The sequence below is a fragment of the Nelumbo nucifera genome, chromosome 5, assembly GCF_055504915.1.
Source record: "Nelumbo nucifera cultivar China Antique chromosome 5, China Antique-T2T, whole genome shotgun sequence".
In the NCBI taxonomy this organism is placed as follows: domain Eukaryota; kingdom Viridiplantae; phylum Streptophyta; class Magnoliopsida; order Proteales; family Nelumbonaceae; genus Nelumbo; species Nelumbo nucifera.
Window position 1 is genome coordinate 48,208,691 of NC_142653.1, and position 16,326 is coordinate 48,225,016.

The following is a 16,326-nucleotide window of genomic DNA, read 5'->3' on the forward strand; positions in this document are numbered from 1 at the left end:
CCACTGGCCGAAGTGACCTCGATGCGAGGAACGACCTCCCTCGAGGGCTTGTCGACTTGACTGAGGACCAGGCAGTGACCTACGAAATGTGCTCGCCAACAAATTTGGCATGCATATGCTGATACCCCCAGGTCTCTAGGAAGTTGGCCCGCATATCGGATATTCCAGAGGATGGTCAACGTGTATGACGATTACCTCTGAGGATCTCTGACCGGTTAGGCATGACCTCCCGGAAATCTTGGGTGCGGTACGTGGGATCGATGGCAACTCAACTATATAAGGACTTTAGACCTCAAGGAAGAGGGTATGCACGATTACTTGTTCACGAGCCTACTAGTATACATACTTTCAGCTTGCACAACCGAGTACTAACTTAAGCATCGGAGTGCCCACCACGGGTAAAGCAACCCGGACACTCTGACATTAATTCCTTGTAGGTTTCTTTGAAGAGCTACACAGCTCGACAATCAACTTAGGTCGGCACCCGATCTACCCCCTAGCTTAGCCTAGTTAGCTCGACATCCAAGTCTTTATCTGGTGGAAATCCTCCACTTCGGCCTCTGAGTCACCAGCCACCAAGAAGTCGCCAGATGACCAGAGAACGCTCGGATCGCACACTATCAATCAGCATCCGAGTCACCGGCCTGTCAGGAACTGCCAAAACTTGCATCATCAATTATTATGATTATTATTATTGTTGTTATTAATTGAGTTCACATGGTGATTCATGTGTGGGTCCATGTGGATTCTCAGTTGAAATGTATAGTGTGACATGTGAAAAGCATTGTTTATATGTATAAGTGAAGTGAGGGCTAAAATTGTCATTTGTATCAATATAAGCACTTATGGGGAAAATAGCTTACCAAACATTCCCACCCCAATAAGTGCTTAAAAACATAATAAGTGATTTTAAAAGTGGGATACCAAACAACCTTAAGTGGTTGTTAATATAATACAAGTACTTCTTTTAACAATTACTTAATCATCAAGGCCCTGTTTGGTGCATTTTTCTGCGTAGGCTGTTGGCTGCTTGGAAGCCCGAGAACCTACATTTTTGTCTTTTTCCGTTTAGTTGGGAGAAAACTAACCACTGAAGATTACGTCTGGAAAAAACACAAGAAGCTTGTTATAGGCTAAATTCCACTAGTAGATCAGCGGAAGCAACAAACTGAACTCCAAATAAAAATGGATCGAGAATGGAGCACTGGATTAGCTGTAAGACTCCTTCCAAACTGTGCATGAGGTTGTCACAAAACGTGGTAGGAGGAGAATACAATGGAAGGCCTATTTCGAGTATGAGAGAATACAATTGAACTATGTGGTGTTGCATTGGTGTAAGTCTAAGGATGTTGTGGTGATGATTTAGACGTGATAATTTAGAGAGCTCTTGAATTGAGGCTGACTGTGTTAGCAAGTCCAAGGTTGTTGCACTGGTGCAAGATTCAAGTAGAAGGTTAGGACGTCGATTACACTAGGGTAAAACCTTCCTAGGGATGACCGTAGTTCATAAGAAGGTGTTCCGACTGTGGGGGATCAGGCTTTATCAGGACAAGGGATGAGTCCGTCTAGGAGTCCAGAGGTAGAGAACCTTGGGTCGGTGAAATCTGAAAAACAGAGGAACTGTTTTGAATGAATACCAAAATTGTGTGTTACTCAATTTGAGACTCACATATATATATATATATATATATATATATTCATATATATATTTTTGTATCTATATGTACATGTGTCACTATACAATTGGAGTTATATACATTAGAGATAAATACACAAGGAATTTATGATAAGAATACAGAGCGGAGATAAGAATATGTTAGATCCCTCATCCCTCATGTTACTGAATGGATGGAACAGTCTAAATCCCTCATGTTACGGAATAGATGAAGTGAATGGTGTAACTGATTCAGCAGTATCATCGTTATCAGTCCCCTACAAGTGGATAGGGGGGACCACTATCAACTTGGACTTGAACATAGTAAACTAAGAGGAAGGCAGCGGTTTAGTAAAGAGAGGCATGAGCTGAAAGTAGAATTGAAAGTGACGAGGAAGAGTTTTACAATGAGTTCTTAGCGAAAACCCACGAGGCTTTCAAGTTTAGGGGATTTTTGGGATGTAGAAAGATAAGAAGGCTTGTTGAATTTGATGTGGATGATTCAGTTAAAGAAGATCTAAGAGGATGGAAGGCAATTAGTGGTTAAGGAAGAGGAGGAAGAGGTAAGTTGTCACTCTGTCCCACTTAGTTTTTGGGCCTTAGGTCAGTTAAAGAGTTTCGAGGTTGGTTGTCTGATAGGTCCCAATCAAAGTTAGAGTGATAGAGTATTCTGCTTAGGGTGAGAATAAGACCACAAGATTTTATTAACTTCTAACTCCCCTCCCATGTTGGATGGGTGGTGTTTAAATACAGAAAATTCTCAACTTCCTTCCACTAACATAGCCACTAATTAAGGGATTAGCTTCTCTAGTAGTTAGTCTATCCCTAAGCCATAGGAACATAACTACTTAACCACTAACAACTTGACCTATTCTTAAGTAATAACTACTTAACCAAATTGACTACTTCCTAAGGCCAACACCTTGGCTTTATTGACCTATTCCTATGTACAGGTTATAAGGAAATAGAACAGAAATAAACTAACAAGAAAATGAAGAGAAAAGGGAGGAAATATGCTGCTCTTCTCTCTACGCCACGTCACACACCTGCATGGGCCATGCGTCTATCATTGCCCCCGTCTTTCAGAGGAACCTTGTCCTCAAGGTCCAATTTGATGTATCTGTTCCATAGCTCGTCAAAGGTTGGTGTGAGCTCCCTCTTCGTCATCTGTCTCACTTTCGTCATAATTTCCTTCAAGCAACAGCAACTGCGGCCCTTTGCATTTGTGCCCTGGTACAAATTTTTCATCGCAATTAAAACAAAGGCCTTGAGCACGCCTCCTTTGCATCTCTGTCCAAGTGAGTCGTTTCATTGGTGAAGCAGACTTTAGTTTCGTTGGAGAAGAGTCGATAGTGGTCCTATTGAATTGACATGTAGCGTTCAAGGATTTTGGCTTAAACATCTGAATCTCATCTGCTATTTCAATTTTAAGACCTCCCATAAAGTTGCCTACTAATGCCTTTTGATTCCACCCTTGTACCCGATTTCCCAGCCGTTCGAGCTCTTTTTGATAATCACGTAAGGAGCCCACCTGTGTAATCTTTGACAATGTTTCATCAAAGTCTTCACATTCGATAGGATCAAATCTTGCCCAAAGTTCCTCTTGAAAATTTTCCCATGTCACCTCTTTGCCTTTTTCCTTATAGGATCTTCTCAACCATTGCCACCATTGATTAGCCTCGCCTTTCAAATGGAAAGAAGCCAAGGACACCTTGTGAGATTCAAGAGTGCCTTGGTATTCAAAAAATTGATCTACTCTTGTGAACCATTCGGTGGGGTCATCTCCCGCAAATCGAGGAAACTCCAATTTGGCTAGTTTGGAAGAGAACAATTGTCATCCCACTTCGGAGTTGTCTCGAGATTCTTTTCTCATGCTGCGAGAACGCCCGGTAGGAGAGTTTGCCTTAAATTCAAGGTTGTTGGCAGTCGATGTAGCACGGTTGGAGAGTAGAGCTTCCAATAATTTGTTGATGGCATCTTCTAGCTGATGAAACTTATCAGCTACTCCCGCCTCCAAGTCCAGCCTCTAAGCTCTCAATTCTCTCCTTGTTAGTAGCCATGGTGCCTAGCTCTGATACCAATGATAGGTCCCAGTCAAAGCTAGAGTGATAGAGTATTCTGCTTAGGGTGAGAATAAGACCACAAGATTTTATTAACTTCCAACTCCCCTCCCATGTTGGATGGGTGGTGTTTAAATACAGAAAATTCTCAATTTCTTTCCACTAACAGAGCCACTGATTAAGGGATTAGCTTCTCTAGTAGTTAGTTTATCCCTAAGCCATAGGAACATAACTACTTAACCACTAACAACTTGACCTATTCTTAAGTAATAACTACTTAACCAAATTGACTACTTCCTAAGGCCAATACCTTGGCTTTATTGTCCTATTCCTAGTTACAAGGAAATAGAACAGAAATAAACTAACAAGAAAATGAAGAGAAAAGGGAGGAAATCTGCTACTCTTCTCCCTATGCCACGTCACACACCTGCATGGGCCATGCGTCTATCACTGTCTTTGTTGGTCTTTTTGATTTTCCTTTGGTTATGTGGCTTTCTGCAGCAACGTTTTCTTGTCCTTCCTGGTTTGTTGTTGTTGTCGGTTTGTTTTGATTAATAGTGTGTTCCGTTCTGGGTTCTTGAGTGAGCCTCGGGCTTTGACCCATTTGTATTATTCTTTTCCCCCTTTTTCCTTTCATCTTAATAAAATTTTCTTTTACTCTTGAAGAGAGAAGGAGAGATAACTAGGACTTACATTTAGCTTAGGGATGGCAATTTTTCTCATTTCCCCAATTCCCATGGGGACTCTCTCTGAATGAAGTGGGGATAGGGATGATTTTCTCCCTGCAAGAATGGGGATGGAAAAATTTTCATCCATTTTGATAGGGATGGGGAGTGCATTCCCTGCCCCACGGGGACCCCAATCGATCCCCGGCCACTAGGGATCTCTGCTAAAATATTTTATAGATGTATACATGTGGGTATTTTATATTTTTAAAAATATGGTTGAATCTTTTTTAATGTGATTGTAAATTTTAACTATTTTATTTTTAATTTTTTAAATAAAATAAAAAAACAAAAACAAAATACTTGACAATATAAAAAATCATGAGAACCCCATGGAGATGGGGATAACCTTGTCCTCCAAGAGGACGGGGAGGGGATGGAGAGTGACTCCCTGTCCCCACCACGCCCCATTGCCATTCCTATCTCGAGACTTGGTTGTTGACGGGTCTTCTTCTTCCTGTGTCTCTTACTTATCCTGAGCAGCATTCATCAATTAAGATTAATAATATCTTGCAGCAGTGGCTTTTAACACTAATTGTAATGGTTATTTTATCATGCATTTAAAAGAAATGATATCATAACCGGATCTCATTAAGTTAGCTTTTCTTTTGGTAAAGTTTAACTGACCTTAATTACTACTATATAATGTCACATGGAGCACTCATATGATATTCGCCCATTTGAATCAATGATCGGTTGGAGAGGGGGATTTATTTGAATCTCCCATGCTCTGATCATCTATTGGTCATATTAGCCGTCTGACTTCTTTAATTTCCTCTTAATATGAAAAATAAACAGATTTTAATTTAAGAAATATTAATTTGCATGCATAGAAGTGGGCGGATCAAACGCAAAAAAGACATGTGAGAAAGGAAGTAGGAATTATGCATGCGGGGATAACACCAACTGCTCTATCCCCAACAACAGCCTTGGATATATTTGCCAATGCATGCAAGGCTATCATGGGAATGCTTACCTCCTCCCCCATGGATGCCAAGCTAAGGTATGACTTCACCCTTCTTCCAATTTTGCTTCAAATTTCACTATTGAATTAGGGTTATATAAAGGTAATCATCTTATATTATTCTAGACGTCACCACCTATTGCCGAAATATATATCCCAGCCCTCCCTATGAACACCATCCCCTAAATTGGGAATCTTTTCCACTCGACGCTGAACCAAACTGTACAATGGCCTAAGGGGGCGTTTAACTCAAGTTATCCCTTTAATTTAGGGAAAATTCTTGATTAGTATCTTGTATTTTGGGTCCAGTGCCACTTTGGTCCTAAATTTTAAAATGCGATAATTAGATATTCAAACTTTTAAAACATGTCAATCCAATCTCTACCATTAAACATTGGTTAAGTGGCAATTGAAAAAACACAAATACCCTTAAAGTGTTATCAAATTCTCTTTATCAATCATCCAAACATTGACTAAAAATGAACGGTCTCATATCCTTGCCTTTTCTATTAGAGAAAGTTGGAGTCACATCTTAGTGGGCATTCTCGTGACTCCAACTTTCTTGAATAAAAGAGGCAAAGATTTGAGACTGTTCATTTTTTTTATCAAGGTTTGAAGGGATGATAAAGAAAATTAGACAACACTCGAAGGGAATTTGTGTCTTTTGAAATGCCACTTAACAAATAATTAATGGGCCAACTGGAACTTGATTGATAAATTTTGAAAGTCCAGGTATTGAGTTATTGCATTTTAAAATTCAGAGACCAAAGTGGCACTATACCCAAAGTGCAGGGTACTTGTCAGGAATTCTCCCTTTCAATAAATTAAAGACTTTGACATTTTTGTTTGTGAAGCAAATGTGATTTCTTATATTTAATATGTTGTGTTCAACTTAAAATGTATTTATTGATTCCTCACCTCTTCTTAAGGATGGTTATGTGAGGACTACATCCTTACTTGAGATGATAGAGGTGTAGGCACGATCCGCAAGCAGCTCACGCAAAGTGTGGGTCATGCCGCCCTCTCCTATGAAAATTTGGGGGTCGGCCCGGCATGGCCTGCAACACAAGCCCCATGCTGTGCCGTGTGCCAAGCCTTGGACTAAGTCGGGCCAAGGACTGGGCCAAAGTTATTTTTGCCTATTTATTTAAGAAAATTGAAAAAATAACTTAAAATTTTAATTTTATATGAATTTTATTGTATAGAATTGCTTATTATACAATAATTAAATAAATTAATATAATAAAATTGAAAAAATTGTTTATTTTATTAATATATTATATTCTATATATTTTTATATAATTATAATTTATATAATATATTATATATTTATATATAAATATATAAAATATATAATTATTATGTATATATATACAAATATATATATAAATAGCATATATGGACCGTGCTGGGCAGTGCAAACATACAAGCCGCGGGCAGCACTACTTGCTTGGTCGTGTTGTGCTGTACTGACCTGTAAACTTTGAACCCCAGGCCCAGCACGGCACGGACCATCGTATTGGGTCTAACATGGCGTATGTACTGTCATGCCATACCAGTACAAATTAGTCCAAAATCGTACCGGGCCACGGGTGGCACGGCCCAATTTACACTTCTATATGATAACAATAATAATTTTTACATCGCCAGATACAAGAGTTGGCTGCCAAAGAAAATGCGGAAATATTAGCATCCCATATCCCTTTGGTCTAGTTGGAGATGATCCAACCTGTTACAAACATGATGACTTCAAGTTGTTCTGCAACACTGCCATCGTCATGCTTGAACGATACAAAAGTGACAGCTGGTTCATCTTGCGGTGGTTTTGGTTGCTGCCAGACAACCATACCAAACGATCTTACTGATTTTGATGCATACATATGGAGCCGTAACGACTTCAAATACACATGGAACATTAGTAGATGTGGGTTGGCTGTCCTTATGTCCGACGCCCAGGATTCATTTGACTCACAAGTATCACATCTCTGGGACATAAGAAACAATGTTGAATACCTTCTTAACGTTGGGATAAGGACTTCCATAGTACTGGACTGGGCAATTCAAAACCAGAGTTGCGAGGAAGCACAAAGAGACGTGGCTGGGTATGCCTGTGGGAGTAACACCTATTGCACCAACTCCTCAAATGGCGCTGGATATCTTTGCAATTGCCTGCATGGTTTTCAAGGGAATCCTTATCTTCCCCATGGATGCCAAGGTATGCTATTACTACGAAATCCAAACAATTATTCTTCTCTCTTTTACTTCAAAATTTAAATACAAATATTAAACATAAACGCTTTGCTGTTATTCACACATGGAAGTCACCAGATGAAACCATTGGTCCGTAAAGGACTCCTTGATAGCGCATTCCTAATTAGTCTATGTCTTACGTAGGGATGCCAAAGGGACGGGTTTCGTATTGTTTTGTTCAACCTAAACCCGATCCCCAACTTGACTAATTGGAATAGGTTCCCCAAGCCCGACCTGACCCATCCAAATAACAATACCGGTATTCTTACCTAAGGACATCATACATTTCTTCAGTGTTATATTGGGCACGGTGTAGGTCAGCAATCAGAATCAACCCGAATCCTAATTAAGATTGAACCGAATATGATACCATAGTCCGGTCTGGGCGGGTTTATCACTTTATTCAATACACTGACGTTCCTAGTCTTATACCCAACATTGTATTGTAACACGGCTGAAGTCATCGTAGCAGTCCGATTTTTCAATATGTCTTATGAAAAGCTTTACTTTTTAATGTGCAGTGGTAAACAGGTTAGTTGCAAACAAAGAATGTGAGAATGAAACGATGAATTATGCATGCGGAAACAACACCTACTGCTCCAACTCTAACAACCACCGTGGATACGTTTGCCATTGTATGAAAGGTTACAATGGGAATCCTTATCTCCCCATTGGATGCCAAGGTATGTGTTCATTTATGATAATAGGCGTTTTCTTCAAAACTGTAATAGGAAATTTAGTACAATTGGGGCAATTAGAGACTTCTGATTAAACCACCCCATGGGGCAAGAAATAGAGGGACAATATATCCAGTTTGAACCGCCGGTAGTAGATCTCTTTAGATAATTCATATATTTACTCCTACAAATTTTAATTCTCTCACTCACTCTCTCTCTCTCTCTCTCTCTCTATATATATATATAGAGTCAATAGTTATAAGTTTTCACCTCCATCCTTATCATCCTCTCCCAATATGCTTGGTCCTGGAATAGGACCTTCTCGTTAGACTGAATACCTCTTCATGGCAGATTTAGGCATTTCGAAGGAGGGTTTTGTGGCAGTAAAGGTCACCAGTGATGGGATTAGAGTTTACGTGGAAGGACATGGGATTCATGAAAGGGAACGATGCCAAACCATATATGGTGGTATGTCTGTAGAAACTGCAAGGAGTTAATGTATAAAGTCTAGAACTGTAGACTTGGATTGCTGGGAAAAAAATATTAATACCTCTTGAAAAAAAAAACGGAAAAAATGCATTGCCTGTTTTCCTTTACCTAATTTTATAACAGCTGATGATGATGACGATTGCTTTACCAAAATCTCCAGAGATAAAGCAGCTAGATTGTCAAAGAAAATGCGGAAATGTTAGCATTCCATACCCGTTTGGCCTCGTTGGAGATGATCCAAGCTGTTATAGAAATGAATTCAAGTTGTTGTGCAATACAGCCACTGACCATCCGCAACTGATGATGTATGACCCTGACTATTATGAGTATAGTGATAAAATTGTGTTGAACATATCACTACATGGCGAATTAACTTTCTTCTACTGGGCTTTTGTCGATTGTGATATGGGGGAGAACCCATACCACAATGTCATATACTCCTTGATATATGATCATAGCAGGGAGGGGACCATAATTCCTAGGGAATATAGATTCTCTAAATCCCGGAACAAATTTATGGTTATTGGTTGTAACATACTTGCCATTATGTCTGATTCCAATGACCAAGAGTCCCAATGTGTTTCATTATGTCATTGTAACACGGACAAGACCAATATACGCTGTAACGACACCGGATACCGCCAGACGGCAATACCAGAAGATCTTGTTTCATTTGAGGCATCACTTCACAGTATTGGCAATCTATCTACCACAAACTCTGCTTGGAATATGAGCAAATGCAGCATGGCCTTTCTGGCCGACAAAGACTGGTTTAATTCAAATGGTTCTTATCCATGGAGCTTAAGAAATGAGGTGGAATACCTTGTAAACGTTGGCTTCAGAACTCCAATAGTACTGGACTGGGCAATTCGAAACAACATTTCTTGCGAGGAAGCACAAGGACAAGGAGGGACAGACACTGACTATGCCTGCGGGCACAATACCGATTGCATACACTCCAAAAATGGCCCCGGTTATCTTTGCCAGTGTAAGAAAGGATTTCAAGGGAATCCTTATCTCCCCGACGGCTGCCAAGGTACTAATTCATTATATTCTCTTCCTTTCCTTCAGTATTTACATGTATAAGCGATGAGAGACAACCCTAGGATCAAAAGTCTACAAGCCATTAATACTGTCACTTGAATCATTTCAGTTTTACTCCACTCCCTCCAAAGTCTACAAGCCATTACCCTTGGTTAATTAGTACTACGTTCATTTTATAACGACGATCAAAACGTTACTAATAAATCCAAGAATCAATATGAATCTGTGATTTGAGAAGGTCTTCGAAATATGCGAACACATTTTTTCTAATTTACTGATGCTTTTGGATTTTTGTGAAAGTTGTAACACTTATAATATTTTTGCTAATGCTTTGATTATTGTCTTTCTCTTTCCAGATGTAAATGAGTGCAATGATCCAAATAATTATCTTTGCATAGGAACTTGTACTAATACAATTGGATCATACAATTGCTCTTGTCCAAAGGGTACTTATGGCAATGGTAAGAAAGATGGGCAAGGTTGCAAGCCAAGGAGTAAAGCTTTCCCTGTAATTAAGGTCATCGTAGGTAATGCTCTTGTCCTTATGCAATTTTTGTGCAAACGTTTCAAATGGATCATCTGTATTTAGTTACATTTGTTGAGGGCCAATTTAAAAAAAGAAAAAATTATGAATGTAACCGTAACCATACATAATGTAAATAAAAATTTTCTGTATGCATGATAGTTATATTTTGCACTTTTAACACACAACACCACATTGAATGCAACTGTGATTCAAAATTTTATGAATCTCACTCGTTGTTTTCTTGTTCTCTTTTTTCTCTTCTCTTCTCTTCTCTTGCATGTAAGAAAAGAGTTATTGTCCCACATTATTTGGTAAAGAGATAAAGTTGAGTATATTAGTAGGCTTGTGTCCTCTATATGTAGGAACCCATAAGAGGAAAACACTATATATCACTACATGCATGTGAGGGGAGATTAGGGGTGCTTTTCTCATATGTACACGCCACCAAATTGGGCCAGGGTGGGGTGTGGGTATGCCACACCCTATCATTTTTCTCTTTCATGGTTTGGTTTGTAACCAGTTTGTCCATTTAAATTTATTTATTTTTTAAATGTTTTTCTTCGTATCTCTTCCTCTTTGTGTCTCTTCAAATAGATGCATTGTTTTTGAGAGATACATTTCTCTGTTTATGATCAAACAGAGGTGTCTGTTCAAGTGACTGAAAGCACTCTATAAATAAAGTGTTGGACACATATAAGTGCATACAATAACACAATTTTCCTTTTCTATCAATCGTCTCTATATCTAAGCATCATCTTTGAGTGGTTCGTGGGGGTTTGATAAACGAGTGCACATCTACTAGTAGTTGTGGGTTGTTCTTTCTTTACGACCGATTTGTATTTACTCAGTTGCATCGTAGGGGGCAAATGTGGTTTAAGGAGAATGGCCTAATGGTACGACTCAACCCTCTTTTCCTCTGCAATTCTCAGTCTCGACACAACAATTCTGCGACACTGACACATTTTGGTTTGAAAAGTGTTCATTGATAACTTCCCTACCTTCTGATTATTATTTTTACAACATAACTTCTCACCAATAATTACCCAACATTTGGTGAGATGCCATATGATATAAAAGTATAATTTTTATAGAACATAATGTGTAACATTTAATCATAATATATTGGATTTGGCTATGAGCTCTTCTTTTGTAAAAGCTGATTACAAATTTCTAGATTAGAAGTCTGGAAGTGAATTAGAAATATTGTTACTTGATGATCTATTTCACATTCAAACAAGATTTTGGCTAGCAAAATAAGACGGTTCTCGTATTTTGCATGTCTAATTGGCTAGAAAAAACTGCTGATGGCCGCCTACCAAAGGAGTACATCAATTAACAGGAAGAATGGATTTCTCATGTTCATTCTATGGGATCTATTATACATATTTGGTAATAAAAGAAGATTTTTATAAAAGGAAAACTAAGAGAGAGATACAACGAACTATAGCAACTATAAAAGGAGGCTGATCAACAAATAGATATTCAGCCAATCCCATTATATACACAATATGTATGTATGTACGTATATATAGGAGAGGTTGTAGGGGTTAAACCAAAAGTGAAAAAAGAAAATCTGCATGGATTCTAGAAGTTTTATGCCAAGTTTCCTTTTTCTTTTTATGAGAAACGGCCATGTTATTAGTCAATTTATGAAACCTTCTTCCTTGAGAAAATTACAATATAACAAAGGCTATATTGTATGACCAATTTCTCTCTAGATATTCATGTTCACTAACTAATAATTGGCATATATTGTATGCAGGTATAAGCCTTTGCATCTTCGTATTACTCATTTGTATCTCTTGGTTATACTTCATCATAAAGAAAAGAAAACTCATGAGATTAAAAGAGAAATACTTTGAGAAAATCGTCAACCGAAGAGTTAAAGTTGGCAACCAATAATTATAATGAAGAATGCATCATAGGCCAAGGTGGACAAGGTACGGTTTACAAAGGCATTTTGCCTGATCATCAAATTGTTGCCATTAAAATGTCTAGAATAATGGATTCTAGTCAAATGGAGCAATTCATAAATGAGGTTGTCATTTTAACTCAAATTAATCATCGCAACGTGGTAAAGCTCTTGGGATGTTGTTTAGAGACTGAAGTACCACAGTTGGTTTATGAGTATATCTCCAATGGAACCCTTTTTCATCATATTCATCAAAACCATGGCATTTTGCTTTCGTGGGAAGATCGATTGAGGATTGCAACAGAAACTGCTAGCGTACTTGCCTATCTTCACTCCAAAGTCTCTATACCAATTATTCATAGGGACATCAAATCGACAAATATATTATTAGATGAAAAATATATTGCAAAAATTTCTAATTTTGGAGTTTCCAAGTTATTTCCTACGGATCAATCTCAAATAACCACATTGGTTCAAGGGACATTGGGATATTTGGACCCAGAATATTTCCACACAAGTCAATTGACAGAGAAAAGTGATGTTTATAGCTTTGGAGTGGTTCTTGTAGAGCTCTTAACAGGTAAAAAACCTCTTTCTTTTGAAAGACCACAAGAACAAAGAAACTTGGCTACATATTTCATTTCATCAATGAATGAAAATCGTCTTTTTGAACTAATTGAAGATCGACTTGTGGATGAGAAAAATGTTGAGGAACTTTGTGTAGTTGCTAAGGTTGCAAAAAGATGCCTCAGTCAAAAAGATGAAGAAAGGCCCACTATGGAAGAAGTTGCAATGGAGCTACAAAACTTGAAAAGGTTGGGAAAACAACCATGGGTTCAACCGATAGAGGAAGAGAGTGTGAGCTTATTATCTGAACCTTCAGAATTCTATCATGTTGGTGATACATCTGAGCAGTCTTCTTTGCAAAGAAATATGATATTGTCCATGAATTTCCCTCGTTGAGCAATAATCTAGGACATCCCTTAGGTCTAATGTTCTTTTCTTATCATTGTAGCAATATTGAAATAATGATTTGATCATCTCCGTTGAACTATTTATATATTTTATTAGTAGATTTCCTTCATCTTATGTATGAGATCCAGTGAATGTACAAAAGTACATTGAAAATAATGCTTTACTTTCTTCTATGAAAAATAAGATTTCATTTCATGTTGTACCAACTATAAAATCTTAGGAAGCTGATTACAAGAGAATTCTTTCATGTTTGAGTATCTAGAAGCAAACACTTTTTGCAAGAAAATGCGGTAAAGCTTTCTTTTGTATCTAGTCCACTCTCTAATGACAAAATGATCCATTGTTTGGTACAATATGGTGAAATTATAAGTTGTCAAGTATGAGAACATGGATTCAACCATATGAAGCAGCCATACTTTGCATGACACATAATAAGATGTTCCCCTTTCCTTCTATTATTGGTTTTCTCTTTCATTTGTTTCTCCTTAATTAATGTTGGATGTGAGGGGATAATGTTAGAAAACAAAAACATATTGGCGTCCATGTCTAACCGCCAAGTTGTTAAAAATGAGTTGGTTTTAGCTTTTAAGCTATTTTCTTAAAACTAAAGTTCTCATATGGTTAACGGTTTGGGCCGGTAGACGGATTTAGGTGAATCCATTTAACTTTATTTAAATAGGCCATTAATGAATTGACGGATTAGATAGGTTGTTATATTTAAATAGGCCATTAGTGGTGCTGAGCTACCAGAATTAGAGGCGGTTGATCAAGTGTCAAAAACTGGGGGTTTAGTTTTTTTTTGGTGGTCAACATAGGGCAAAAGATGTTTTTAACAAAGTCGAGCAGGAAGCCATGCATTCGTCAAGCACAGCGCAAAAGCAATAGGGTTCAAGTTGCTAGGCGTGTTAGTTTTTGTTAGCTAGCTAGGGTGATGTAAGGTGCCCTTACGATGAATGTGTGCGAAGGGCAGAAATTCTTATTCATTTCCCGATCTTATCAAAGCAGCACTTGATCTTTGTCATTGATCTTGTCTTGATCTGGACTATTAAGAACCCTTAAATAGGGGGGAAGAGCATTTCCCCTTTGTCATTTGCAAAAGAAGTCACTTGAAGAGCTCGACGAGGAGTAGTCTTCGGTGCTCGGTGTTTGCTTCAGTTCCGCGGCCTTCCGTTCTTATTGCTAGGTAAGATGTCTTCCTCGTCCTTCTGTTCCTTTTCCTCTTCCTCTAATTTGTCTTCCGAGTATAGTGCTTCCTCTTCTGAGTCCGAGCCAGGGTCTTACACCGAGGTTACTGAGCTTGATGTTGCCGAGGTTGAGGGCCAGGGGACTGAGGCCGAAGACTTCGGGGGGTTAGATTCTGAGAGGGTTACCGAGCCGAGGAAGCTAAGGTGGGGCCGTCATCTATTGAGGTCGAGCTTCCTATGCGGAGGGGTCACCGATTTGGGACCACCCCATTATGTTTGAACCTTTGGGATATGGCTTGGATTCGAGCGCTGTACTACATTCTTGAGGAGGATGAGCTCAAGTGTCCGAAGGCTGGTGAGGGGCCCACACATGCTTGGCCGGACGAGCTCTATGTGTACGAGAAGAGTTTAGAGTCCGGGCTAAGGTTCCCGTTACACGAGGGAGTAGTCGGGGTGTTATAGTGGTACCGAGTACTACTAGCGCATTTGATGTCGAACTCCTTTAGATTCCTGATTGGCCTCATCTCCTACTATTTTGTCCATGATGTCGAGCTTACCTTGGGGATGGTTTCCTACTTCCTTCAATTGAAGCACCACCAGTAAGGGTACTACTACTTCTCGGTGAGGCAGCGCATCAAGGTGTTTGTCAAGACCTCATCAAGGTGTTGGTCAGGACTTCATCCTCTATAAAGCACTAAGGCATTGCAGCTTGCGTTGGCCCGGCTTACCGAGGAGTAGAGGGCAGCGATAGGCATGATTGAGGAGATTGACGTGATGTGCTACATGTCCTTCTCGATATTGATCCATGCCAGGCTGATGAGCGAGGAGGCCAGTTTGTTTCGTCGCTTCAATTCTTTATCTATCAAACTCTTCTTTTCCGATCTTACGACTTGTACTGGTTAGATGCTTATTTAGGTGCAAGTGAGGAGGTGGTTGCTCAGTTCAAGGGCTCGAAGGAGTACTAGTATGTGATGGACAACTTTGTTGTGCATTTTTTTGAGATGGGATTCAATCTCTTTCGGAACAAGGTGTTACGCCATTTCCCCGACATCGCTGAGGTTGCATAGGGCTGGGGCCCTTACGATGCTACCACTCCTCCTACAAAGGATAACACTGCAGCCATGGACATGCCTGAGGAGAATGAAGAGGCCGAAGGATTGAAGTGCCTGTTGGTTGTTGTTGCTGATACTAGTCTGAGTTCATGTCTTGTTATATTCCACTTTTGTTGCTGCAATGTTGACCATTCTTTTTCTTCTTTTCCTGTATAAACAACTCAATATGCCAAGCCTAGAATTATGTACAAATCTCAGCTAATTAATGGAAGTATGCTTTTTGGTCCCGAGCTTGTTTGCTACCCTTTTTCTCTTTCTTTTTAAGGTGCAGGCCTTGGTCTTACCATGGTTGAGGTCGGGAGTGGTTAAGATCTTTTGTCTTCGGCTTGCTTGGCCGAAGTGTCTTCCGAAGTCTCATCTCAGGGATGCTTAGTTACCAATCTCAGGAGCTTTCGACTCTTTGTAGACTAGCCGTTCCTCAACTAGCTCTGGAAAGTGAAGACTAATAAAAGTAATTGGGAAGAGGCTTTTGGAAAGAGATATTTTAGGTAATTGGGAAGTGAGGACTAATAAAAGTAATTGGGAAGAGGCTTTAGGAGAGAGATATTTTAGGTAATTGGAAAGTGGGGACTAATAAAAGTAAGGCTCCTTAGTGATGTGACTTAATGTAAAGGATAGGGAGGGATAATGAAAAGAGAGAGAGAGAGAGTTAAGGAGAAGGCGGGAAAGGGGAAGGAGAAAGGAAGATAGTATAGATATACAATAAATTAAATACTTAATAGTATAAATATTCCATAAATTTTTACTATATTTT

General features: G+C 39.0%; 1 protein-coding gene and 1 pseudogene across 1 annotated transcript; both read left to right on the forward strand.

The window, feature by feature from the left end:
• The first annotated feature begins 8,951 nt into the window (after nt 1-8,951).
• LOC148791562 (wall-associated receptor kinase 2-like) lies at nt 8,952-12,291 on the forward strand. Its single transcript, XM_088888233.1, has 3 exons — nt 8,952-9,855; nt 10,220-10,390; nt 12,152-12,291. Exons 1-3 carry the CDS (start codon nt 8,952-8,954, stop codon nt 12,289-12,291), a joined length of 1,215 nt encoding a protein of 404 aa, XP_088744359.1.
• A 100-nt stretch (nt 12,292-12,391) lies between these two features.
• Nucleotides 12,392-13,264, forward strand: LOC148791563 (putative wall-associated receptor kinase-like 16 pseudogene; annotated as a pseudogene).
• Nucleotides 13,265-16,326: the final 3,062 nt, after the last annotated feature.

What these genes read in the sequence shown, in the direction of transcription:
- LOC148791562 (XM_088888233.1), top strand. Translation starts at nt 8,952, where the DNA reads ATGACGATTGCTTTACCAAAATCTCCAGAGATAAAGCAGCTAGATTGT. An exon ending in TCTCCCCGACGGCTGCCAAG is followed by an intron (nt 9,856 to 10,219) that starts GTACTAATTCAT and finishes TTCTCTTTCCAG; the next exon opens with ATGTAAATGAGTGCAATGAT. An exon ending in TGTAATTAAGGTCATCGTAG is followed by an intron (nt 10,391 to 12,151) that starts GTAATGCTCTTG and finishes TATTGTATGCAG; the next exon opens with GTATAAGCCTTTGCATCTTC.